Below are 25,000 nucleotides of genomic sequence, written 5' to 3' on the forward strand. Positions count from 1 at the left end.
CCTACGTTTGTTTGGAAAACGAAAGGTGAATTAAAAGGAAAACATATTAAACTACCTCCAGCTCCTTCTCACCGACCGCCGGCGGGCCGCTGTCTCCATTGATGTATGTTGATGACTGCATGAAACCCAAGGAAGAAAGAAAATCAGAATCCGAATCATTTGATCAAATAATTAAATATTGACGTGCGTGTGTTGGGCATCCATTAAACCGCTTCTACTCCAGGTCCTGCGCATGTGCTTGTACTTTTACGTTCGTAATTCACTCAAGCCGTGCGAGTTCAAAAGAATTTGGCTTTTATTAATGGAGTTTAGCTCTTAAAAGTCGAGACGAAAACGCATAACTGCATTAGTTTGCTGCATGCCAACCTATAAAAACACACAATGCCTGCTTTCTAATACTTTGATCAGAACGCTGTCGACTTTTCTACTGATGTAATCAAGCAGGGTGGAAAAGAATAACATGAACTAATAACATTATATCATCACAAGCCAAGCCAGACTGATTCACCTCAGACAGCAGGCCATTGAGCTGCTGGGAAATCTGTCTCAGGCTCTCGGTGGACGACAGCGGCCTGTGAACACAAACACACGAGTTAGATCTGAGCAACAAGAATAACTAACAGAGAGGCTGTCCGTTTACAGCTGAATACATAGAATAAAGCAACAACACCACAGCTTTAGGCTTTAAATCTTAGGGTTTGGACCTATTTTTATACACTAAACTTGAAGCATTACATTTTATTACTTAAAGTCAAAAAGATAACACACACTTTCATGCTATAATCGTTTTTTAAACATTTGTGTTCTTTACATTATCACATGAGATCATTGCCTTTGACGCATTAAACACGTATCTGTATTTATATACGCTTTTGGTAATGCTACTTAAAACTATTTTAAAAATTAAAAATGAAACTACTTAATGAAATAAAACTAAATAAAATGAATTAAAATTTCAGAAGCTACTTTTAGCATTTTAACGTGAAGAGCTAAAATACCTCAAATAAAAAAAATAAACATTAATAAACTAATATAGACAGTTTTGAAAAAAATTAATTAATAAAAAAAGTAAAAATAAATAAATAAAAAACCATTGCATGACACTTCTGTAGTCGTTTGTTCACCTGTTATCTTCCAGAGCGTGTTCATCGCCGTTTGCATCCGCTGCGTACTTCTGCTGGAAAAACACACAAATGAAAAACACAAACTTGAGGCCAGACTCAAGCGACACCAGAAAACACAAAAAGGAATGCTCCAAACTAAAAGACGCATGTGGATGAGATTAGAAACATGAGCGGACGACAGCTACAAAAACTCATTAACAAGCAAACACACAACAGCTGTATTAAAACACAGTCAGCCGCGAACCTAGACTCGAGAAGGCCAGCTAAAGTGAGAGACACGGAGACAGACCTGCAGCTCAGCGCTATCAGCCACACACTCAGAGTTAAGAGCAGAAGCGGGGTTAAAGACGGGCTCAGCGGCGCTCTCCTCCAGCTCCTGAGAGACCCGGATCACCGCATCCACATCATCCTGATGCAATACAGCGACAGAGACACAGTACTGTCAGTGGGTTAACACACACACACACACACACACACACGGAGCAGTCTTCATTATTCCCAACGGCTCACACATTCTTATTTATCGAGAACATACACATGACATTCAACATGTAATCAATCCCAATATATTCTGACCCTAAACTTCATAATGCACGTCAAAGATGCATTAAATTCAAAACGAAAAAGCATTCACAGCATGCACCGTAAAAAACATGAAGCTGCAAAATAAAAGCAGATCAGATTGCATGTTTTACAAGAAAAATACTATTTCGGTCTTTTAATCTGATGTTTTATTTGCTGTAATTTAAATAGTGCTGTCAAACAATTAAGTGCATGCAAAATTAGCTTTTGTTTACATGCATGTACACTGTTTATATTTATTATGCATGATAAATACAAACACATTTGTAAATTTGCATTAAAAAAAAAAAAAAAAAAAAATATATATATATATATATATATATATATATATATATATATATATATATATATATATATATATATATATATATATATATAATTTTACACATAGTATCTACTCAAATGTTACAAATATACATACACAAGTTATTAACGCAATTAATTTCTTGACAGCACTAAATTAAATGTTGCGTTTACCCGCGATTTCCGATGGTTTCTAATAATTATTTTTCAGCTTGAATCAAATGTACATGCATTTCTTTAAAATAACGAGAACCGCCGAATCGTTCACAATAAAACACGAATGAATGATTTCATGCTGACAACAGAAGATGCAAAGATCGGCGTCGTCCTGCGATCACGATCTCACAGCGTGAGAGGAAACACAGGTGAGAAAATCAAAGAGCAAACAGAGGAGGAAGACAGCGAGGACAGAGAGAGGCTCACCTGGCTGTCGTTGACTAATGGAGGCTGAGACACTCCATTCGTCAGACTAAGATCAGACACCATAACTTTGAGAATATTCTCAATCTACAGAAGAAGGAGAGGCAGATGATAAAGGAAAGGAGTGAGAGACGAAGCAGCAGTGAGAACGTGATGAAGGGTTAGAAGCGCCTGAAAAACACACCTTCCTGTATTTATACTGTTAAGGTTTTAGCTTATTTAATATTTTTATTTTATTCTAATTGCAGTATATTTTGTGCTGTCAAATGATTAACCATTCAAAATAAAGGTTTTTGTTTACATAATGTGTATGTGTACTGTGTATATTTATTATGTGTATATAAACGCTCACATGCAAAAATATGTTGTTTTTACTTTTTATGAATACTAAAAAAACCTTTTTTTTGCGATTAATTGTTTAATAAAACTACATTTTTTATTGACATTTTATTTTTTATATATTACAATTTATGTATCTATATATAATAAAATTATATATATATATATATATATATATATATATATATATATATATATATATATATATATATATATATATATATATATATATATATAATGATGACGTGGTAAATTATTATTAGTAAATCTTAATAACCCTGGATCAGCTGTCTAATTACTGGCTGTTCTGTGTAAACAATAAACATAAAATAAGTCGACATGCAAAAAGCGACTATATCCTCAAAGGACGGCTTCCTGCAGCGGGAAAGAGTGATGAACTGATCAGAAGAAACACATCCCATCAGAGCAGACCGTGAGCGTCCATCACACCCGGCGTGGATTGATCGGCTGACTCACATTGTCCGGCGAGTGTCTGTCCACCGCTGCGTCCAGCTGATCTCCTCCTTTAACCTTCCTCTTCTTCTTTGGTCCAGCACTTCCTGTGGATGGGGTGGTCTTCTGTTGAAACTCCTTCAGCTGCGGGACACAAGAGCAGAAACGCTTTTGAGTTGACGTTTGATATTAAATACATCATATTACAGCTACAGTGTCAGCAAGGTACGTGTGTGTGTGTGTGTGTGTGCAGATACACTGAAATAGTGTAGGATTAAGTCTGAACCCTGGTGGATTGAAAAAGATACAAATGGCAAGTAACAAGTCAATTAAATGTGGATTAAACTCTAATCATCTTTTTATTTTACAACTTTACAAAATATATATGTACTTTTTTTATGTGTATGACAAATGCATTTTCACAATAGCATTTAAGCCTTTTTAATATATGGATATCCATCCCACACGGTCAATGAGCAAACTCTGACGGCACCCATTCACATCCATTGGCCGAGACAGCCACGCAACAATAACATGCTCCTCCAAATCAGATGAAGAAACACGCTCATCCTAATCTTGAAGTTCTGAGAGCGAGTATGTCATTACTTTAATACAATGACCGAAGTACTCGGCTGCTGTTTAACTATTTCGAGCATCACTGCACGGACAGGAGGGACTCCACACAGCAATCTCCGGTCAATCGGTCCTCATTCCAGCACAGTTTAAACACACTGGTTGGAATGCATTGTGAAAGCGTGCGCAAACTAGATCAAGATAACCAAATCAAGTTCCACCGCAGCAGTGACAGACACGCTCAGAAAGCACAACAAACTGCGCGTACGGTTCGAGAGGAAGCTCCCGTCCGATCCTGCGATACGAAGACACTCTCTAGTAGGTCAGCGGGTGTGATTCAGCTGTCATGGGACGGACGCTCTAAATCAGATCTCATATGACAGAGCCTTGCTTCACCATAACTTAAATTCCAGGGCTGATTTTTTTTTTTCAAGCTGTGTTGACTTTCCAGGGCACAGACGGCGGAAGAGGACAGCAGTGGCGAATCAGAACCTAACTGAACGGCACTTTTAGGGACCTTCCTAGACAGCACACACATGCATCATTGAACACAAGACACTATAAATCGCAGATTTGAGAAATTAACCTCAAAACACATATCTAAAGAGCACGATAAAGGCACAATGAGGTTTCTAGGCACAAGATTTATCACATAGATTTATTAAACGTAGTGAAGTGAAACCAAAAACAAAATATAGTACATTAATATACATACAGTTTATCATATTCTTATACAGCAGCATTTTTTATGAAAAATACGTAACTATACAATGTATACAGAATACAGCAATTCTTACTTTTAATTTGCTCTGTTTAGTTTTAATTAGTTATTTCCAAAAAACTTGAACTAAACCAAAACTACAAATGAGTTTATTTATTTTATTTTTTAACAATGTTACTTATATAAAAAAACACCCAATAATAATTAGAGATTTGATCGACTAATCCTCAGAAAACTAGACCCTCAACCAGCTGTTTCAATTAGAGCTGTCATTTTAGCTAGCAATTAGCAAGTAGGCTAACATTAATCAGTTGGTTAAATAACTCTGAAGTCAACAAGAGCACTGAAATGATAGTAAATAAATATCTACTTTTAGTTTAGTTTATAACTAATTTTCAATGTTGTTGTTATTAATTCTGTGACTAACGCCAAAACACAGGAGCTAACAATATTAGCATGCCAAGTTAAACTGCCCCTGACTCACAGACACTTACAAAGCGCATTTCTGACAGGTTTAAAATGTTATAAACGCAAACAGAAAGACAAATTGCAACGAGTGTAGGTGTGTGATTGTAGTTGTTCGTGATCAGGCCATGCCTCAGCTCAGTCCCCGGGCTTTCCTGACAGCCGCGCCCGTCAAAGGAGCGCTGGCAGCCGGACGCTGGCCCGCGGAGAGGCCGGTAGACGTGGAACGTCAACGTGACAGACGAAACGCACACGCTCGGACGCGGTTCGGTAAGGGTCGTTAGTTGTGTTTTTATCACAAAGACGGTTAAAGAAGGCGTGAAAGCGCATAAAAATACCTTTTTCTTGGCTGCGGCGAGTTTGATTTGCCTGTTCTGGTCCGCCATCCTCTCACACAGCTGAGCGAAGCGACCGAGCGGCGGCACACGTCATCAGATGAGCTCTCTCTGTGTGTGTGTGTGTGTGTGTGTGTGTGTGTGTGTGTGTGTGTGTGTGTGTGAGAGAGAGAGAGAGAGAGAGAGAGAGAGAGAGAGAGAGAGAGAGAGAGAGAGAGAGAGAGAGAGAGAGAGAGAGAGAGAGGGTTATTTTTAATTTAAATATAATTATTTAATTTAATTTATATTAGTATTTAAGTTAAGATCACTTAAAATGAGAAATATTGCTTTTTCATCTAGTTGATGATAGTACATTTCATTTTAGTTTGTTTAATCATAATTTTTATTATTCAGGAGGAAACCAAACTGAGAGCAGCAACGATGAGAAACAAACTCACTTTGGACTGATCTTATTCTTCTCTCTCTTTATTTTTTCATCTTTTTTTTATTCAGGTCAGTACCTGTGGTCTTCATATCAGAATTTTATTTTCAGAGTCTTTTGGTTTAAATAAAAAGCAAGAGGTACACAGTAGCTCACCAAGTGCTTCATCACAATAATGGCGCAGCCAGTAATGCAGTCATAATTGTTTATGGATGTGTTGGTAGGCATCTCAGAATGTGATTTGTATGTTATTTACTTGTTTTATTATTTAATATGTTTAACTAAACTAACGTAACTAAACAACTAACTTTAACTAAACTAACTTTAACTTAACTAACTTAACTAACTTAACTAACTTAAACTTAACTAATTTAACTAACTTAACTAAACTAACTTAACTGACTAACTAAACTAACTAAACTAACTTAACTAACTAACTTTAACTAACTTAACTAACTTAAACTTAACTAATTTAACTAACTTAACTAAACTAACTTAACTGACTAACTAAACTAACTAAACTAACTAAACTAACTTAACTAACTAACTTTAACTAATTTAACTAACTTAACTAACTTAACTAACTAACTTTAACTAATTTAACTAACGTAACTAATTTAACTAACGTAACTAACTTAACTAACTTAAACTTAACAAATTTAACTAACTTAACTAACTAAACTAACTAACTTTAATTTAACTAACTTTAACTTAACTAACTTTAACTAACTAACTAATTTAACTAATTTAACTAACTTAACTAATTTAACTAACTTAACTAACTTAACTAACTAAACTAACTAAACTAACTAACTTAACTAACTAAACTAACTAACTAACTTTAACTTTAACTAACTTTAACTAACTTAACTAACTTAACTAACTTAACCTTAACTAATTAACTTAACTAACTTAACTAATTTAACTAATTTAACTAACTTAACTAACTAAACTAACTTAACTAACTTAAACTTAACTAACTAACTAACTAACTTAACTAACTTAACTAACTTAACTAACTTAAACTAACTTTAACTAACTTAACTAATTTAACTAACTTAACTAACTAGCTTTAACTAATTTAACTAACTTTAACTTAACTAACTTAACTAACTTAACTAACTAACTAATTTAACTAACTTAACTAACTTTAACTTAACTAACTTAACTAATTTAACTAACTTAACTAACTTAACTAACTTTAACTAATTTAACTAACTTAACTAACTTTAACTAAACCAAACAACTAACTTTAACTAAACTAACTTAACTAACTTTAACTAAACTAACTAAACTAACTTAAACTAACTAAACTAACTAAACTAATTTAACTAACTTAACTTTAAACTAAACAACTAACTTTAACTAAACTAACTTTAACTTAGCTAGCTAAACTTACTTAACTAATTTAACTAATTTAACTAACTAAACTAACTTTAACTAAACTAACTAAACTAACTTAACTAATTTAACTAACTTAACTAACTTACAGAATAAAGTGTCCAGGGGAAAAATGCCCAAATAAAAGGGGGAACTGGTGTCCTCGTTGTGCTGCAAGGGAAGTGCAGGTCAGGCAGTGTTCCAGGGGGAAGGGTCCAGGTAAGGGGCGGAGTCCGGCGGCCGCATGTGCTCCCCCTCTCTGGTCCGGGGAGCGAGGGGCGGCGGCGTCTTCCGCAGCATCTCCGTCACTTCTTTCCTCCGGTCGGCAGAGTTTAGGGGGATCAACAGCTCGGCATCCTGGCCCGTCAGCCGTACATGGGTGCGGTCGTCGCCTGGACTATACGGGGGTCGTCGCCTGGACTATGGGGTCCCACGACGCACATCTCTAACGGTGGAGTGGAGCAAGCTCCTTCACGCACCCTTCCTGGACCCACGAGGACACCAGCGTGCATGCACAGGGGAAGAGACCGGTCTCTCGAGGAGAGGCGTGTTCGGTATTTAACGGCGACGGTAACGAGGCTAAATTCACTCCAGGTGTGCCTCGGCACACGCCGCCAGACCTGAACAATACCCCGCCCCTCCTCTCGAACACACCCACTCCCGTCGGGAGCCTGGTGAAGGGCGGCGAATAAAGGACAGGGTGATGATGACATTAAAAGGAGGGGCAGCCGACTGACTCGTCACATATATATATATATATATATATATATATATATTAGTGCTGTCAATCGATTAAAAATTTTTATCAAGTTAATCACACTGATGGACTGTGATTAATCACGATTAATCGCAAATTTAAAATACAAAGATTTTCCTGTAAATGTGTTGAAATAAAGAAATGCATGTCATACTAGTTTAAGGAAACAGATCTTCCAGTTTTATTATCCCAACAATTAACATTTCTATTATAATACTATTTCAGAAATGAAAGTCTGCAAAAATACAAAATAAACAACCTCTACATTCTTCATCCAAAATAAAGAAATGTATAATAAAACTACTTCAAAGAGACAGATCCTCCAGTTATCATCTTAACAATCAGGTCTATTTTAGAAATTAAGTGTCTGTACAGAGACAAAATGAACAGTCTCTAGAGTGTGCATCTGTGCAACATTCCTCCTTCTAACCACTCATACAACATCCTCTCCTTTCAGCCAGTTGCTCAGACAGACTAACTTATTAACATTTTCAGATGAAAGAGCTGACCTCTTCTTCTGCACAATGTGGCCTGCCAAAGAGAACAGTCTCTTACATGGCACTGTTGAGGCAGGTGTAGCCAAATACCTTTTGGGCCAGCTTAGGATGGGCACCTGAGTGTGCTCACCACCACTGTAGTGGACATGTGTCTATGCTGGTCTTCTACTTCTCCAGAGCTCTGTGGAGCAGGTTCTCCATCCTTCAGCATCACACTCAGCTTTTGCCACACCTCTCCCCTCTCTGATTTGGGCAAGCACCTAAGGTCCTTGAACCTGGGGTCTAGAGCTGTTGCTATCTTTAACCACCAAATATTTGAGCTCTCCTTCCGCTTGTTGAGATCCTTTGTGAATTAAGCCTTGAAGCGCACTATGTAGGCAGGGTCAACATCAGAAACCTCCATTGTACGCAGGAGATATATGTATATATATATATATATATATATATATATATATATATATATATATATATATATATATATATATATATATATATATATATATATATATATATATATATATATATATATATATATATATATATATATATATATATATATATATATATATATATATATATATAGAAGCATCATTGTCACAGAATTTCTTATGTTTAAAAAGAATGTCAAAAGACTAAGGTTGTTGTCAGGGACAGACTGCATAGGGCCCAGAAAACTCAGTGGAAGGATCCTCATATATACGTATATGTATGTATATATATATATATATATATATATATATATATATATATATATATATATATATATATATATATATATATATATATATATATATATATATATATGTGTGTGTGTGTGTGTGTGTGTGTGTGTGTGTGTGTATGTAATATGGACTTACCTCTATATTAAACTCATTTTAAATTAAATTTCCAGCTAAAATGGATGGACAGCAGGCAACAAAAAAAAGCATATTCCAAACATAGAACGTTCAAACGACGTCATTAAAGCGCCGAACCAATCAGCGGACAGTCGCGCATGCGCAGTGGATCATCAGCGGTCCTGGCGGTAAAGTGAAAACGAGCAGAGGACGTCAACAACTGAGGTTTTTGCAATATTATAAGTAATAATTCCACATTAATGCCAAATATTTGCGTTCAGTTAGTACTCAGCCGAGCGGTCGGTTCATGTAAAACATCGGGGTGAGTTACTGAGCTGTTGTTTCCTCATAAAATGAAAGCGTGTTGTTTTTTTGCTCTGGTTCCTGTCAGAGATGTCTCAGGGAACAGATTCAGTGTTCGTCTCGTCTCTCGGTAAAGGAGACACTTTACATCAACAAGGTTTGACCTCCTTTCTTTCAAACGTTGTTTCCCCCCTCGGTGGCTCTGACTGAGTGATTTAACTCGAGCGCGTCGCTCTCCGTCAGTTTTAGCAGCGTTTGCTCGGTGTCGGATCTCGGAGGAGGACGTGCTCCGGAACACGCAGTTCTGCAGGTTACTGGCGACTCTGTCACAGCACGTGGACCGGACCGGACTCACACAGCACCTGAGGAGAGACCTGGAGAAGGTCGAGCCCGCAAACCCTTCATAACAGACCCCAGAGAGTGTGCTCGCGACGCCGAGAGCAGGGTTCGAGTCCTGCTGAAAGCATGAGCTGATTGCTTTGGATTGCAATCATCTGTCACGTGCATTAATGTACAAGTAGAAATGGGCTAAAAAGTACTGGGAAAGTGAATATTTTGGAGCCTAGAAAGACTTATCACTCTTTAGCCTCTTCCATGATTGTGCTCATTGTGCATTATATTATATCATAGCTTATCATTCATAAAATATCCACAACCTCCTTTGTCCATTCGTTAAAAATATAATATAGTTTCACAATGCTCTCAATTACCAGCGTACCATTTTCTTCAAAATCTTCATACCTATTTTGTCATGTTTAAATACATTCTTTTTTTAAACCACAATAAGTGATAAAACACGTGTAGATTGCATCTGAGAGAAGGAAGTGAGAAATTATTATTATTTTACAAATTTAGTTTATTTTTTCTAAATTAGCTGTTTGCTTTTGTCTTTTAATTATTTAAAATAATTTTTTTAATGTAATGTGTAAGTTCTCTTCAGTACAGTTTTATTTTTTTAATTCAATTAGTAAAAATATATATATATATATATATATATATATATATATATATATATATATATATATATATATAATAAAAATACATACATACATACATACATACATACATACACGTGTGTATGTTCTAGCTGTGTTTTGGTTGAGGCTGATATCTCTGGTGTGTTTGTTTCTGCAGGCCGAACGCGATCTTCACGCTCAGAGGTTGAGTTGGTTGCGTGTGGAGAACCTCCTTCGGGTCCTCCAAGAAATCGTCCAGGAGAAGCGCTTCAGTAAAGCCTCCGCTGATCTGACAGAGGAGGACAAGGTACAGATATCAGCTATTATTAACACTTTGTTACTATTATTAACACAACAGACTAAAGAAGAGTCTGAGAGAACATGGAGATCTCCTGACTGCGAGTGAGGAGAACAGATCAGCAGTAAGCGAGTGTGATGTTTTGTTTGAGTGCTCCGGAGGACTTCTGCAGCGTGTGTGTGACGTGTTTTCAGTTCTACGGCACGCTGGAGCAGTGTTTGATGGTGGCTCAGTGTGTGAAGCAGATGGACGTCAGCTCGGACAGCGGTGAAGATCCCAGCGGCGTTCTGGGACTGACGGCAGAAAGAGTCCAGAGACTAATGCCTCCAGAACAGGTCCTTCACAACACAGACTAATGTTTACATACTATTACAATTTAAGTCTTACCTCTTAGCTTTTTATATTTTCAGTTTATATTTTAAATAGCTGTATTATGTGTTTTTTTTTTTATTAGATTTTTATATTATTCTGTTTAATTTTAATTTAAGTTTTTGTCTTTTATCCAGTTAGTAATTTTAGACTTAAACTAAAGTAGGTCCAAAATGTTACTTTAGTAACTAATTAATAAGTTTATACGAGTGTTTTATTTATTATATTAATTATTATTATTTTATTTATTATTTTTTACTTCATATTTAAGAATATGAAGTGACTTAACATCATTTTAAAAAAATAAATAAATTCTATTCAACTAAACAAAACGGCAAAGTATTTATCACCGGTTTCACAGACAAGGTTTAAGCCTAGTCCTGGACTAAATGTAAATCTGAACTATTTCACTTGAATAAACTTGCACTGATTGATCTTAAAACATGTCGTTGCCTTTGTTTTGTCCCAAGATGCACTCCAGTAATGCTTTTTCTAAGGCACAATTATAAAAATGACTTAAATGTTCTAAGCCAGGATTAGGATGTAGTTTAAGACCTGAAACCGGGCCTAGAGATTAAGGATAGCTGTACTTTAAAGCATAGGTTAAATGCAATGCTGACTTAATCACTCAAGAATACCAAACTAATGCTGAGCTGAAAGTTTAAGTTGATGCACTAAAATAATTAATAAATAAATATTTAATAATTAAATATTTTAAATAATAATTTAATTAAATATTTAATAATTAAATATTTTAAATAATTTAATTAAATATTTAATAATTAAACAATTAAACCTATTGAGAAACAAAAAACAATACTAATAAAAAGCCAGAAGCACATACTTAAACTTAAGAAAATCTAATCAAATTCAAGATAAGAATAAAAACAGCTTGTATTGAAGTCAGATGAAGTGAGTGATGTTTAATCTTTGCCGCTTGTCCTTCAGGAGCTGGTGGAGATGAAGCAGAGGTTGTCGTCAGAACTCCTGCAGCATCTGAAGAAGAAGGCCGTCAGTATCCTCACGTACTATCAGCCGGAGCGAGGTAAACCCATCTCCTCCCTGAGCCGTGTGTGTCGGGCTATTAGGATGGTTTTGATTGGATCTGTGCTCTCAGAGAATGAAAGCGAGGGTCTCAGGGATGTGGCGCTCTCCAAACTCCCTGAACTGCTGGACGCCGAACAGAAGAGAGCCAGGAGCCTCACAGAGAAGAACCGAGAGAACGCCGTCTTACTGCAGCGACAAACACACTCGTACCTGTCTGTGAGTCCAGAGAAACGCATCCGAGTCTGCGAACGCACCGGAGATCTGCCATTAGTCACATTCATAATCCTGTTTGCAATTAAAGTCCAAAGATACAGTTGAACACACACACACACACACACACACACACAAAAGAAAGTCTGCGTACTTCATTCAGCAGATTTAAATGTCTTTATATATTATATATATTATAACATTATAATACCATATATTTATATATAACATTATAATACCAGTCAGTTATATTCGCAATTATTTCCTTGTTTTTAATTTAAGGAAACCAAACCAGTGTGTAGTAGGAGAGAATTTATTCGAGAATTAACTATGCAGTTGCTTTAAACACATTCGTAAAGGAGACATAATTCAGTGTAAATTGTTATAAACGTAATAATCGCAAAAAGGGATACAATGAACAATTAGATTAGCCTCTTTGATGATTATGCACATTGTGCATTATATTGTATTATAGCTTATCATTCATAAAATATCATTCATAATCTGATACAAAGCATGCATCAAATTCATTTTCAGATGTAGAACCGTTATCTTATCAGACTTCATCTCACTTGGACAGTTCGTAAATAGACATAAAAGTAAAAGCATAGTTGTTAAAGTTTTTGACTGAACAATATTTAGTTTAGTACGTAATAAATAGAGTTTTGATGTTTTTGTGGTTAACTAAAACGTAAAATTAGCTAAAGAAAATATTAAGAAATGTACTTTGTCATCTGTTTTTACATTACAAAGTAATACCATATTTTTTTTAAATAATATCAATAACAAAAAGCACAACTTCAACTATGATTTAAGTGGAAAACAGAAAAATATAAATAAGATTTAATTCTGAATATTTAGCTGTAATGGTGTCAATGATACGGAAATAACAGTTTTATGAAGGTGCATGATTATTAAACGTGTGTGTGTGTGTGTGTGTGTGTGTGTGTGTGTGTGTGTGTGTGTGTGTGTCAGGAGCTGCTGAAGTGCATGAACATCCTTCAGTGTCTCGTCCTGGATCTCCGGCTCAAGGCTCAGAAAGATCTGGACCGGAAGAAGATCGAGTACTTCGAGGCCAAATGTGAGATCGGTCTGCAGAAGATCAGGTACGGCTGTTGTTGTAAGGCAGTATCGAGAGCGTCTGCATATTCATAACGACGTGTTTGTTCCTGCAGGGCCGAGATGCTGGAAGTTCAGCTGGACACGTACACAAGAGATAAGATAGCAGCTCAGAGGAAAATCACGTGAGTGCGGGACTGTTATCAAGAACTATTAAAAACACTTCTGTTCGCTCAAATAATATAAATCCAATATAGACATATCAGTATATATCAGATGGAAAGCTTAAACTACTAACTTTGTTTCCAGTACTGATTCTATATATTACTGGTAATAATACCATATTAAAAATGTTTTTGTTTTATTTAAAAAATATAGTATATATTAATAATGCATTATTAAAATGCTTACATGCAATACACATGAAACTAAAAGCTTTAAAAATTAGCAAAACGCATAACAAATTGACTAAATATTAAAACAGATATGAAAAACCAAAATAGAAATAATACATATTTTTTTAATATTAATAGCAATAAAGGCATCTAATTAATACTAAATAATTACAAAAAAAAAAATTATACTGAAACTGAAACTGAAACTTTTAAATACTGAATTTCCTAACTGAAAATAAATTAACTACAGCTGAAATTATAATAAAATAAACATAATCAGTATAATTATAAATTAAAATGTGTGTGTGTGTGTATATATATATATATATAAAGCATATTCCTGGTCATATTTTTCAGTGTTCATCAGAGCAGTATTTTTAAGAATAAATCTGTTATGGTGATGTTTGTTCAGATCTACACGTAAAGCCGGTTTGTTCAGTGACTGAGCGTCTGTGATTGTTTTCAGGGAGAAGCTGAGAGCGGAGCTGACCTCCTCAGAGCTGGACAAACAGACGCTGGAGTCGAAGCTGACCTCCTTCCAGATCTACGGCGAGGAGTTCGAGGCCCTCGCTGAGGAATATTCAAGACTGCGGCGAGAAATCGCCACCAAATCGTGGGCTCTGAAGGAGTTCTCCTCATGAAGGACTGAATCAGCTCCACACTGAAGTTAGTGTAACGCTAGTCAGACCCGACCACTTCATTCACTAATTAACCAGCTCCTATCAACAAGAACACGTTTATTGTCATGTATTAAAAATAAATTCTTAGTCAAATTAAACTTGGTCTTGGTGTTGTTACTACTACTATTTTATTGATATCTATAATATATTATAATTATTATTTTTAAATTGTGGCAATAGTCTGTTAGCACTGGCTCAATGAGAAATAATATGTTGAGTCACCTAATCTAAAAGTTTATATTGGAAAATTAATATTAAATTTATATTAAAGTTCTCCGTTGTCCCAAAAGAAAATATAAAAAAATTAATAAAAAAAGTTATATATATTTTTTAAATATAATTTTATAAAATCTGCAACAATATTGTAAAAATACCTTACAGTTATAAACGTTTCTACACCGTAAACCTTACAGAATCATGCATTTTAATTGCACTTTAAATTACATTCACAAACATGCAAAAATACCAAATACACCTTAAAATGTAATTTATCTTAACCATCAGCTTTACTTGAAGATAATATTTGAAAACACCACGGATTTCGTACACTGTAAAAATATTTCAGACCTAACCAAACTCCCATTTAAAAAGAAAAAAACATTGACTTTGGGATGAAGGGAGCTGAAGGGCTAACTCGCTTCCGGCTTTCTGCCTAGAAAGAGACATTATGCTTCCACCACTCTCCTGAATTTCTGCAAATAGATTTTTTTTCCCAATTATATGACATTCCACATCTGTAAGACCTTTGTTCATTTACAGAACACAAATGAAAGAGATCTTTCCGTCCCTAATGCTTTGTTTGCACAAAAATAAATAAAAGACATTAATGTGGAACTCAATAGGAGAAAGGCCACCACACTTTGGATGTTATTTTGTAAATAAACTATTGAACTGTTTTCATTTTTTAATTGCATTGCTTCATAAAATTGAACTTGAACGTGTACTTCCTGCAGAGGATAAGAGCTTCAGATTTATCAGAAAATGTCTTCTAAAGATGATTAAAGGTCTTATGGGTTTGGGAACGACATTAGGGTGAGTAATTATTTTATTTTTGGGTGAACTTACCTTTTAATTCCTTCTTAAGGAAATACAATAGTCCAGAGAAATTCAATAAGAACTCTGTAAATACTCTTTGGGAGTCAATAATTGTTTTCCACAATTTTCCAAAATGTAAATAGTTTTTTTTTATAGTGTATGCTGTTCTTTTGAACTTTGTATTCATCGAAAAAAAAATTTAAATGCTCAGCAATAAAAGTTTTTTGTTGTTTTTTTTTTTCAAATAGAATGTCAATCAAATAGAATAAAAAATAAATAAATAAAAATCCGAATTTTACTTCTTTTTTTTCCGTACTTTGGATCAAATAAATGCAGGCGTGGTGAGCAGAAGAGACTTCTTTTTTCATCTTTTAATAAACTTTTATTGGTTGATGTACAATTTAAAGAGGAGACGGACACTGTGATCATTTCAGACTTTATTGTAGATGTTTTGATACGTCCCTGAGCCTGTTCCATCTTTAATAGAAATATAAGGCAGCTGTTAGACATTTAATTTAATATTACACAGCATAAATCTATATTATATACTAATAAACAGCTTTTTTAGAACAGCACGGCCCAAAGCTGTACATTCAACAATTACATGCTTATATTTTTACTTCATTATTATATTACTTTTACTGTATAGTGCATGATTTAATTTTCTGTGTTTTTTGTTCTGTGTCTGCATTATACTCTCTTATGTGTGTCATGCCTTTCTGACTCATTTAATGGTTGTTTCTACCTTAATTTGAAGATTGAATGTGAAATTATTGCAATATAAAAAGCATATTTAAAGACTTTAACATTAGGTGGGATTAATCAAAAAAATAAACGTAAATGTGACTAAGGGCAAAATTGCATATGAAGACCGAATTGGTTTCGTTTCCTTTCTGCAGGCAGCGGAACAAATCAAATGGTTTCTCTGAAAAACCACAGCGCAAAGAAAAACATCCACTCGTGTCTGATCCTGAGACCGATCTGCAAAACTCTACACACAGTTCTAAACTAACGACACTTGTTTAATTTGGCAAACACAGCCGTTTAAATTCACCGTTATCATGCGTCAAATCGTTCGTTTGCTTTAAATCTCAGTGTTTTGAGAAATTAAATATCTAACCCCCTTGCATTTCTGTTTAAAATGTAGACGTGCGTATGAGCCGAGTCGAATTTATTTCTGTATAATACAACATTCGCGGAGGTTGTGAAGGTTTTGCATTTCTAAGAGCAACACTGCATTAGCTTGCAAAACCTGATTCTTTGTGACGAAAGGTTTCTTGGTGGAACGAAAGACCGAACACAGAACCTGGATTTCTTGGTGCATTGTAAGTGAACTCAAAAGAACGTGAGACCTTTGCAGAGCGCAATGTTTTTATTTGACAAGAGTTTAAGACGAGCGCCACAGAGACCGACGAGCAGACAGCCGGTAATAATAGAAATGTAAAAGTATGTAGGACTGATGAAAAAATGAAAATTGTGTTTGAAGTTGTGACCTTTTACATTAAAGCTACCGTCTAGTACACAGATTATTTTACAGAATTGAATTACATGAACCAACATTCAAGAGTTTGTCATAAACGCAAACTCTTGAATGCATGAACGTTATCTTCAGATGCATTTATTTCTCATTGCAAACTGTTTTCTTCATTATTCCTGGTTCATCAGCCGTCCTGTGTGCTCTTGTTCTTTGCCGACCGCTAGATGTGCCATCCCCGCCTGAAGATAACTCAGAGCATCTTTATTTGATTCTTCAGCTTCGGCGCTCCTCCTCATCTCCTCCAGCTCTCGGACCCAGTTTTCTTTCCCTGCCTCCTTCACTCTGGGGATGAAGAAGTCCAGATGCTTAAGAGTGAAAGCGGAGTCCGGTTTTAATGCGATCTCGGACAGCTGCCTGATGGTCCTGTAAGCGTTGAACAGAAGAATCATGATCTGGTCCTCGATCCCCTGCAGGTCCTTGTCGAGCCTGTCCTTCAAGACCGAAAACGTCTCGGAGTTCTTTTCGGCTCTTTCGAATTTTCGTAGGAAGTTGTCGAATTCCACTTTTATGCTGGAGTGTTTGAGGATGTACTTGTGGTTTTGTTTGACGTGCTGGCTGTGGTGGCACCTGCGCGTGCACACGGTGCAGAAGCCGTTTTTCATGACTTCGCAGCGGCTGGGACCCGAGGCCCACCAGCAGCCAAACTCGTGGCAGTTTTCCTCGCAGACGGTGCAGGTCGTCGCCTTCCTGTTCTTCCACGACGCGCTCTCAGTGGGCACCTTCAGCTTCACCGTCTTTTTGAGCATAAAGGTGAAGTTCTTGCACTCGTCGATCTTTTTCTTGTTTTGTATCATTGCCTCTTGAATCTGCACCTTTTCCGCCTTTTTCAGCTCCATCTCTTGAATTTGCAGCTGTAGGTTAGAGATGAACGCTCCGAATCGAATTCTCTGAATCAGGACGTGCGAAGTCAGCTCTAAGCTTCTTCTGTTCTTTATGTCCAGAGACCGAAGGAAATGCTTCATGTCGTCCATGCTGTCTTCCCAAGCTCTTCTTTGAACACGGCTGAAGCGTCTCTCGGTTTGCCGGTCATCGGCTTGCCGGTTGTTGAATAAGAAATAAACAGGTTGGCCGTGTTTGTCCCGTCTGCAGGGGATTCTGGCTTTGTGAATAGCGCCGAGGACGTTTTTGGGTTCCATGCCGTCGGCGTGCGTGATTAAAAACACGATGTTGTTCACGATGTCTTTTCCGAACAAAGACAGGACTGAACTGATAACGTAATGCTGTCTGTCTGAAAGACGATTCTTGGACGCCTGGATCACGAAACACACGGCGTCAATTTCGCGAACTCCGTCGTTGCTCTGGAACAGAACGGCCAAGTTCTCAGCCACTTCCATGTCTTTTTCCAGCCCTCTAGTGTCTCCGTATCCTGGGGTATCGATGACGGTGAGAGATACCGGCTCTTTTCGCGGGAAAGACCTCATACATGGTGATTTCGGAGGTTTGGGATTCTGTTTGGTCTCTGGCGTCTTCTGCTGTGATTTCATACCAGATTTCGTCCTCAAACCTCACTTCCAGTATGTAGTTGACCATGGTGTTGATGAGAGTCGTCTTGCCAGCGCCCGTCTCTCCCACCAGCAGAACAATTTTGCTTTGCCTGCTGGTGTCTTTTACGCCGTAAGTCCACTTTTGGACTTTCCCGTATTCATCAAGCACTCTTTTCTCTGTGTTTAGACAGAATCGTTTAGGAGAACCTCTATTAATCAGAGTTGGTCTGCGTGGTGGAAGACCTGGCTGCCTGTAAATATAACACGGAGGCAAATCTCAGACATTTGTGTAGAATAAAGTCAATCACCGGACATCTTGTGTTGAACTTCCTTTCATTGCTTCATTAACGTGGTGTTGGGGAAAGTTACTTTTTTAAAAAATAATGTTACTCCCTAAAAAAGTAACTAATTACATCACTTAGTTACTTTTCGTGGAGAGTAATGCGTTGCGTTAGTTTGCGTTACTTTCGCATCGCTTTTTAAGTGATCAACCAAAAAGACTAGACTTACAAGCTTCAGAGAAATGTGGGGTTTCACCAATAAAAGTTATACAGAAAAAATAAATAATGTTGCATGTGAATTTTCACTCACTTGTCATCCATGGTGTTTAATTTCTGCACTTCCCAGAAGACTTTCACCGTCCTTCTCCAGTCTGCTTAGAGCAAAACAATATATATATACAAATTATCTTTGCAAATAAAAGTACTGGCTCTGGATTGGGCGTCTGCATGCGTCTCGGCCAATGAGAGGGTTTGGGGTGGGATCTTCATGAGTGGGAGATGAGACGTTTCCGAAGACAGCAGAGAAGTATTCTCACTGTTAACTTCATGGTTTGTTATTTTGAGTCATGGCAACACACAGCTCTATATATTGCGCTACTTTTCCCGCTCGGAAATGTTTACGCAGTCGTGTTGCATGTATCAGACGTTCAGCGCTCCGACACCGCATGCGCAGAGACAACTTTTATAACGTTCGGCTTCAGCCCTGTTAAGCGTGCAATACAACAGGAGACGCCGATTGATAGCATTAGGATTACCATACAACCTGTTGAGTCACAACAGACCGGTTGTCACGCCAAATACACAAAATAATCTTTAAAATGGTATCGTGCGACCCCTTTAAAGGAACACGCACCGAAACGTTTCGCTGTAAACAGAGCGTGAACGAGAAATAGACTTTTCATGAAGACCTCCAAAAATATGTGGAAAATAGCTGATGAATTGGGAAAAGCAAGAATGTGAGATTATATCAGACAAATGGTACTGAATGAAGCGTTAATTAAGGAACATGTTATTAGTTTTTAATAGCAACAATAGCAGGGTTTTACAACACAACGCATGCCTGCTGAATACACAGACTCGAATCTCTGGAGTAAAGAGCTTTAGAATGGGTGAAGAAACGTATCGCCCCACAGAAGCAGGATGTTACTGATCTCACCAGAGTGATTAGCCTGAAAGCTGTGAAAATTTATCTCTTAAACCACGAATAAATGCATCACAAGCGGCGTGCAAACTTTGGCGGGAGTTATACTGGTAAACGTCGTCTTAAACGCAATCGACGCACTAAAAAGTGAAAGTATAACATAGAGATATAACATAGATATAACATAGTTTTTGAAAGTCTGTGCTTCAGTGCTCTTCATTGTCCTTTATGACCGCGGTGTTAATAGTTAATTTAATTAATAGTCCTGTACGTAATGCAATAAAAAGAGCTAATAGCCCAATGTATTAAGACTCACCAGCTCGGGAGGAGAAGCAGGTTTAGGCTCGACTGAAACAGAGTTAAACTGATTCTAGAGTGTTTATCTCTTCACCGCCGGATGCCCAGGATGCAGCTGTGTGTGCATGTCATGGTTTTGACTGAAAACCTCTCAAATGCTTGCATTAGCTTACATGAACCTACCACAGGACTCTCAGAAGCTAATACCACAAAGTAGAAGAAAAATGCTTTCAGTCATGCTCTGGAATCATTGATCGACTTACTTATTGATCTCTTTATTTAATCATTTCTTATTAATATATCTAAGAGTGGGCTGTATGTTGTAATTTCAGAGACGTCAAATTTTTTTGTTTACTTATCAAAGTGGTCCAGCTCATTCAGAAAAATCAAAATCGGTGCAATGCTTTTAGTTGAAGTCAAAAGTTACGAAGTCATCCGTAACGGATAAATCAAAAAGGTGAATATAGTGGACTACAGCCTGCAAGTTTTCGAAATATGAACAAGTGAATAATAATTCAATGCGTTAAAATTATATGATAGTCTTTAGAACGAGGGAAAGCGTTTAAATATACGGTTTGATATACATAAAAAAAGTTGAAACTGATCGATGTTGAAAATCGTGCGTTTTTAAAGCTGCAGTTTGTATCTTTTTACGAACACAGGAACTTATAAATGATATAATTATAATATCACATAATTATACGTAATAATATTATATATATATATATATATATATATATATATATATATATATATATATATATATATATATATATATATATATATACACACACACACACACATATATATATATTATATATACATATACATATATTTATATAATATTATTTCGTAATATTATAATTATATAATTTATTACGTTCTTTTTTTTTTTTTTTTTGTATATGATTATTATTTATTAGGTTCCTCCGCGCCGTTAGGGGTCGCGCTGCAGCACGGAAGTGACGCTCGAGCAAACGCGACGTCAACTTCCGGCGAGGCCGCGCAGAGCCGTGTGAAGTTGCTCGCGGTTTGAAGTTTGTTGTGTTTGTTTTAGCTGCTGAAATGGATGTGGCTCTGTATGTCGTGGCTGCGGTTATTCTGCTCGTCCTGATAGTGTTTGCTGTGAAAGTTCGTGGCCGGACTGAAGAAGGTGAGGGAGATATAGACAGAAAAGTGAAGCTGTCGGACGATACTAGTGCCCTTATTAGTGTTCATCGAAGCTCATAGTGTTTTCTCTGCTGCTCGATGAATGTCATTCAAACCCGGGGAAGATTTTCATGTTCTTGCAGTCACTGGATTTGAAAAGTGAATCTTTTCTTTCCTAAAATCTCTATATTTTAAGTTTACAGACCCGTTTTTAAAAACCGCTGGCTTTTTAGTGTTAAATCAAAGAAAATGAATAAAATATTATTTAAATTAGGTGTTGTAACTAGCTAAGTATGTCCTTTTTGGACCAGTGTTTGAATTAAATTTCTAATTAATTTAATAATTCCGGAGTAGCTTTAGTTGAAATTAAAAACATTTTATATTTTGTGAAATATTTTTTTTTCCCCAAATGTTGTGGACTCCAGGGAGAACAGAGATTTTAAAACTGCTTAACAGTGAAAATAAAAGATAATAAAAGACAATAATTAATTTTTTTTTTTACTATAATAAATGCATGAACAGTGAGATTAAAATATATAAATAAAACTTACAGAAAAAAAAAGAAAGAAATAACACTTCTAGCAGTGTAGAACTATATTGTGTTTTTTATTATTATTTATTTTTTTACATTTATTATCCAGTTAATAAAAGCAAAAAAGGCCTTTATTCAACACTTGGATAATCTATTCTTTTTTTATTCTATCTTTTTTATTTAATTTTACAGCATTAAGCTAAATGAGACTTGTTATAGATATATGTGTCATTGCTTTTTTGCTGATTTTGGTGGTCCTCATTTCTAAGACTGGATCTCAGCTCTTGTGTGTGTGTGTGTGTGTGTGTGTGTGTGTGTGTGTTCCTGCAGCTGACCGTGAGGATGGTCAGAATGTGGCGGCGCGCGCTTCGGTCCGTCCGCAGCCGGCAGAGGAGCGTCCAGCAGGAATGCCTCGCCGCCGGAGAAACCTGCACAGCAGAATGAACGTCCAGCGCTCGCAGAGACCGTCCGACAACGGTGAGCACTTAACAGTGTGCACTTAACAGTGTGCACACACGGGAGAAGCTGTTGCAAAGTTCAGTTTAGGGTCATTCATTAAGGCTGAACACTACAGACAAAAAATATTTATGGAGTGCTAAAAAAGGAAAAGATCCTACTTTTAACAACTCTTCAGATTTCTATTCTGGAAATTATGCAAATTAGTGCATGATTAGTTATTTGCATACGTAAACAACATTTTGGAAAACTTGTAATACAAAATGGTTATTACTGTAAATAAAGGGTCTGGGGCGACTTTAGATGCATCCTAAGTATGACATAGAAACACTTCTAGATCTCTCTCTGTCTCTTCAGAGGACAGTCCCGTGGAAGAGGAGGAGAATCAGGAAGACAGGCAGCCGTCTGAAGAACGTCCTCAAGCTGCCGCTAAAGTCGGAGCAAAGAAACAGAAGAAGCTGGAGGAGAAACAAGCTCGGAAAGCTCAGAGAGAGGTTACAACGCTGCTGTTACACCTCTATCAGAGTCTGGTTATTAGTGAGTGTGTCGTTAATGTGTGTGTGTGTGTGTTTCAGGCCGAGCTGGAAGAGCGAGAAGAGAGGAGGAAGATGCAAGAGCTCAGAGATCAAGAGAGACAGAAAGAAGAGGAGAAGGAGAGACTGCAGGAGCAAAGACGGGTGATTTTAACTAGTGCTTGATCAGTACATAACCGAGGCTGATATTATATTATTGATACTTTTATTTTGACAGAACCTGAGCTGAACACTTACTGTTTGCTTAGCAGTTCTAATTGAAAGGCAGTCGCTATAATGCTTTTTCATACACCTAAAGAATTAAGAAAGCATAGAGTGTGTGTGTGTGTGTGTGTGTGTGTGTGTGTGTGTGTGTGTGTGTGTGTGTGTGTGTGTGTGTGTGTGTGTCTGTGTGTGTGTGTGTGTGTGTGTGTGTGTGTGTGTGTGTGTGTGTCTGTCTGTGTGTGTGTCTGTCTGTGTGTGTGTCTGTCTGTGTGTGTGTGTGTGTGTGTCTGTGTGTGTGTGTGTGTGTGTGTCTGTGTGTGTGTGTCTGTCTGTGTGTGTGTGTGTGTGTGTGTGTCTGTCTGTCTGTGTGTGTGTGTGTGTCTGTCTGTCTGTGTGTGTGTGTGTCTGTCTGTCTGTGTGTGTGTGTGTCTGTCTGTCTGTGTGTGTGTGTGTCTGTCTGTGTGTGTGTGTGTGTGTCTGTCTGTGTGTGTGTGTGTGTCTGTCTGTGTGTGTGTGTGTGTGTCTGTCTGTGTGTGTGTGTGTGTCTGTCTGTGTGTGTGTGTGTCTGCCTGTGTGTGTGTGTCTGCCTGTGTGTGTGTGTGCCTGTGTGTGTGTGTGTGTGTGTGTCTGCCTGTGTGTGTGTCTGCCTGTGTGTGTGTCTGCCTGTGTGTGTGTGTGTGTCTGTGTGTGTGCACGCGTGTGTGTGTGTTTTACAGTCAGAGCGTGTTTCTTCATTAAGGCCTGTACACTGCAGGCAAAGCCAGTGTTTATTCAAGCACTGCTTGGTTCTGCTTCCACGCCAGGTCTCCTCAACTGAAAGAAAATGTCTAAAAGTCCCATCACACTGTTTTCTTGGCCTCTGTCTATTTGCAGCAGTAGATTTAAGTTACAGTTCCTGCTGACATTAAACTAATTTCATTGTTCACAAATTAAACCACTGGTTAGATCATTGCTTATATATTTATTTATTATTTCTGTTTCTTAATTTGCAAATAACACTACAATAAGAATACAGAATCAATAAGTGTTTTTTTTAAAGCATAAATCTGTCTACTTTATAAATGATGTATTATAATGATTTTTCTAAGATTCACTTCTACTGCAGAAATGATCATGCACTATTTATTCTACATGGACTATATCAGTCGGACAGTTTGCTCTGTATGTTACAAATCCATGTTAGCTCTGACCGTGTGTCTGCACTGCTTTGAAACACGGTTAAATAAGTGTGAGTGAAGCTGGGTGTTCCTCTCTTCCTCAGGAGGATGAGTTGCAGCGGGCCAAAGAGGAGCAGGAGCGGAAGGAGGAGGAGGAGTACCAGCGTCTGAAGGAGTCTTTCGTGATCGAGGATCAGGGAGAAGCGGAGGAGCTCAGCGAGCAGGAGGTGCGTCTCTGTTCCTGCACGCTCTCCACGTCTCACCTCCTCCCTCTGCGGTTCACCTCATCTCATGTTTTGTGTCTTTCAGTCTCGTAACCTGCTGCAGGAGTTCATCCAGTACGTCAAGGTAAAGCGTGCCTTCAGATTAAAGCTGACGCATTAATATTTGTGCACTTCCATAACGTACTTAAAGTGCTCTAGTTTGTTTTAGACACTGTGCACATGAAATAAAACACGCTTAACATATATCTCTACGTTTAAAAAATGTTTACGAAAGATGGGTTCTACAAGTGCTGACTAAATACATTTTTATACAGAGATAGTGTGTTAAAAGCACATTTCGTTCATATTCAGTGTCCAAAAATAGTACAGTTGAGTACACTTAGGTGATCTTGAGTACTGAAGAATAACTTTTAATACGTACGCAAGCACTTTTAGTGCTGTCAGCTA

The 25,000-nt window shown here is 37.1% G+C and overlaps 4 protein-coding genes across 16 annotated transcripts in view; 2 read left to right on the forward strand and 2 right to left on the reverse strand.

Moving 5' to 3' along the window:
• The window catches only part of golga2 (golgin A2), a 20,837-nt gene extending 15,365 nt beyond the window's left edge, over window positions 1-5,472 (reverse strand). The window contains exons 1-7 of one of the 13 annotated variants that reach the window (XM_043240566.1): window positions 5,319-5,472; window positions 3,246-3,365; window positions 2,433-2,516; window positions 1,414-1,533; window positions 1,125-1,174; window positions 509-572; window positions 56-115 (exon numbers count right to left, since the gene is read on the reverse strand). In XM_043240566.1, coding sequence (XP_043096501.1) covers window positions 56-115; window positions 509-572; window positions 1,125-1,174; window positions 1,414-1,533; window positions 2,433-2,516; window positions 3,246-3,365; window positions 5,319-5,366 — 546 coding nt within the window. In that variant the 5' untranslated portion in view covers window positions 5,367-5,472. Of the gene's footprint in view, window positions 1-55; window positions 116-508; window positions 573-1,124; window positions 1,178-1,413; window positions 1,534-2,432; window positions 2,517-3,245; window positions 3,366-5,318 lie in introns of all 13 variants that reach the window. The other 12 variants (XM_043240565.1, XM_043240570.1, XM_043240569.1 and 9 more) reach the window with 12 other exon arrangements.
• Window positions 5,473-9,322: 3,850 nt separating this feature from the next.
• haus4 (HAUS augmin-like complex, subunit 4) lies at window positions 9,323-14,622 on the forward strand. Its single transcript, XM_043238451.1, has 10 exons — window positions 9,323-9,431; window positions 9,598-9,666; window positions 9,753-9,892; window positions 10,644-10,772; window positions 10,958-11,098; window positions 12,081-12,177; window positions 12,250-12,395; window positions 13,365-13,495; window positions 13,565-13,633; window positions 14,310-14,622. Exons 2-10 carry the CDS (start codon window positions 9,600-9,602, stop codon window positions 14,482-14,484), a joined length of 1,095 nt encoding a protein of 364 aa, XP_043094386.1. The 5' UTR covers window positions 9,323-9,431; window positions 9,598-9,599; the 3' UTR covers window positions 14,485-14,622.
• A 1,540-nt stretch (window positions 14,623-16,162) lies between these two features.
• Window positions 16,163-20,439, reverse strand: LOC122344907. The gene is given in 4 exon segments (XM_043238534.1): window positions 16,163-18,507; window positions 18,509-18,830; window positions 19,171-19,231; window positions 20,318-20,439. Coding segments are annotated over 3 exon segments (1,635 nt in total). The 5' UTR covers window positions 19,182-19,231; window positions 20,318-20,439; the 3' UTR covers window positions 16,163-17,205.
• Window positions 20,440-21,263: 824 nt separating this feature from the next.
• The window catches only part of LOC122345287 (DDRGK domain-containing protein 1-like), a 5,642-nt gene continuing 1,905 nt past the window's right edge, over window positions 21,264-25,000 (forward strand). The window contains exons 1-6 of the mRNA XM_043239276.1: window positions 21,264-21,451; window positions 22,310-22,456; window positions 22,793-22,929; window positions 23,011-23,112; window positions 24,434-24,556; window positions 24,639-24,677. Coding sequence (XP_043095211.1) covers window positions 21,364-21,451; window positions 22,310-22,456; window positions 22,793-22,929; window positions 23,011-23,112; window positions 24,434-24,556; window positions 24,639-24,677 — 636 coding nt within the window. The 5' untranslated portion in view covers window positions 21,264-21,363. The remainder of the gene's footprint in view (window positions 21,452-22,309; window positions 22,457-22,792; window positions 22,930-23,010; window positions 23,113-24,433; window positions 24,557-24,638; window positions 24,678-25,000) is intronic.

The sequence above is a fragment of the Puntigrus tetrazona genome, chromosome 5 (genome assembly GCF_018831695.1).
Source record: "Puntigrus tetrazona isolate hp1 chromosome 5, ASM1883169v1, whole genome shotgun sequence".
NCBI lineage: Eukaryota > Metazoa > Chordata > Actinopteri > Cypriniformes > Cyprinidae > Puntigrus > Puntigrus tetrazona.

Excerpts from the sequence above, each read along its gene's own strand:
- haus4 (XM_043238451.1), top strand. The coding sequence starts at position 9,600 with ATGTCTCAGGGAACAGATTCAGTGTTCGTCTCGTCTCTCGGTAAAGGA. Across the intron at positions 12,178-12,249 it reads GTACTATCAGCCGGAGCGAG|AGAATGAAAGCGAGGGTCTC; the intron begins GTAAACCCATCT and ends CTGTGCTCTCAG. Across the intron at positions 12,396-13,364 it reads AAACACACTCGTACCTGTCT|GAGCTGCTGAAGTGCATGAA; the intron begins GTGAGTCCAGAG and ends TGTGTGTGTCAG.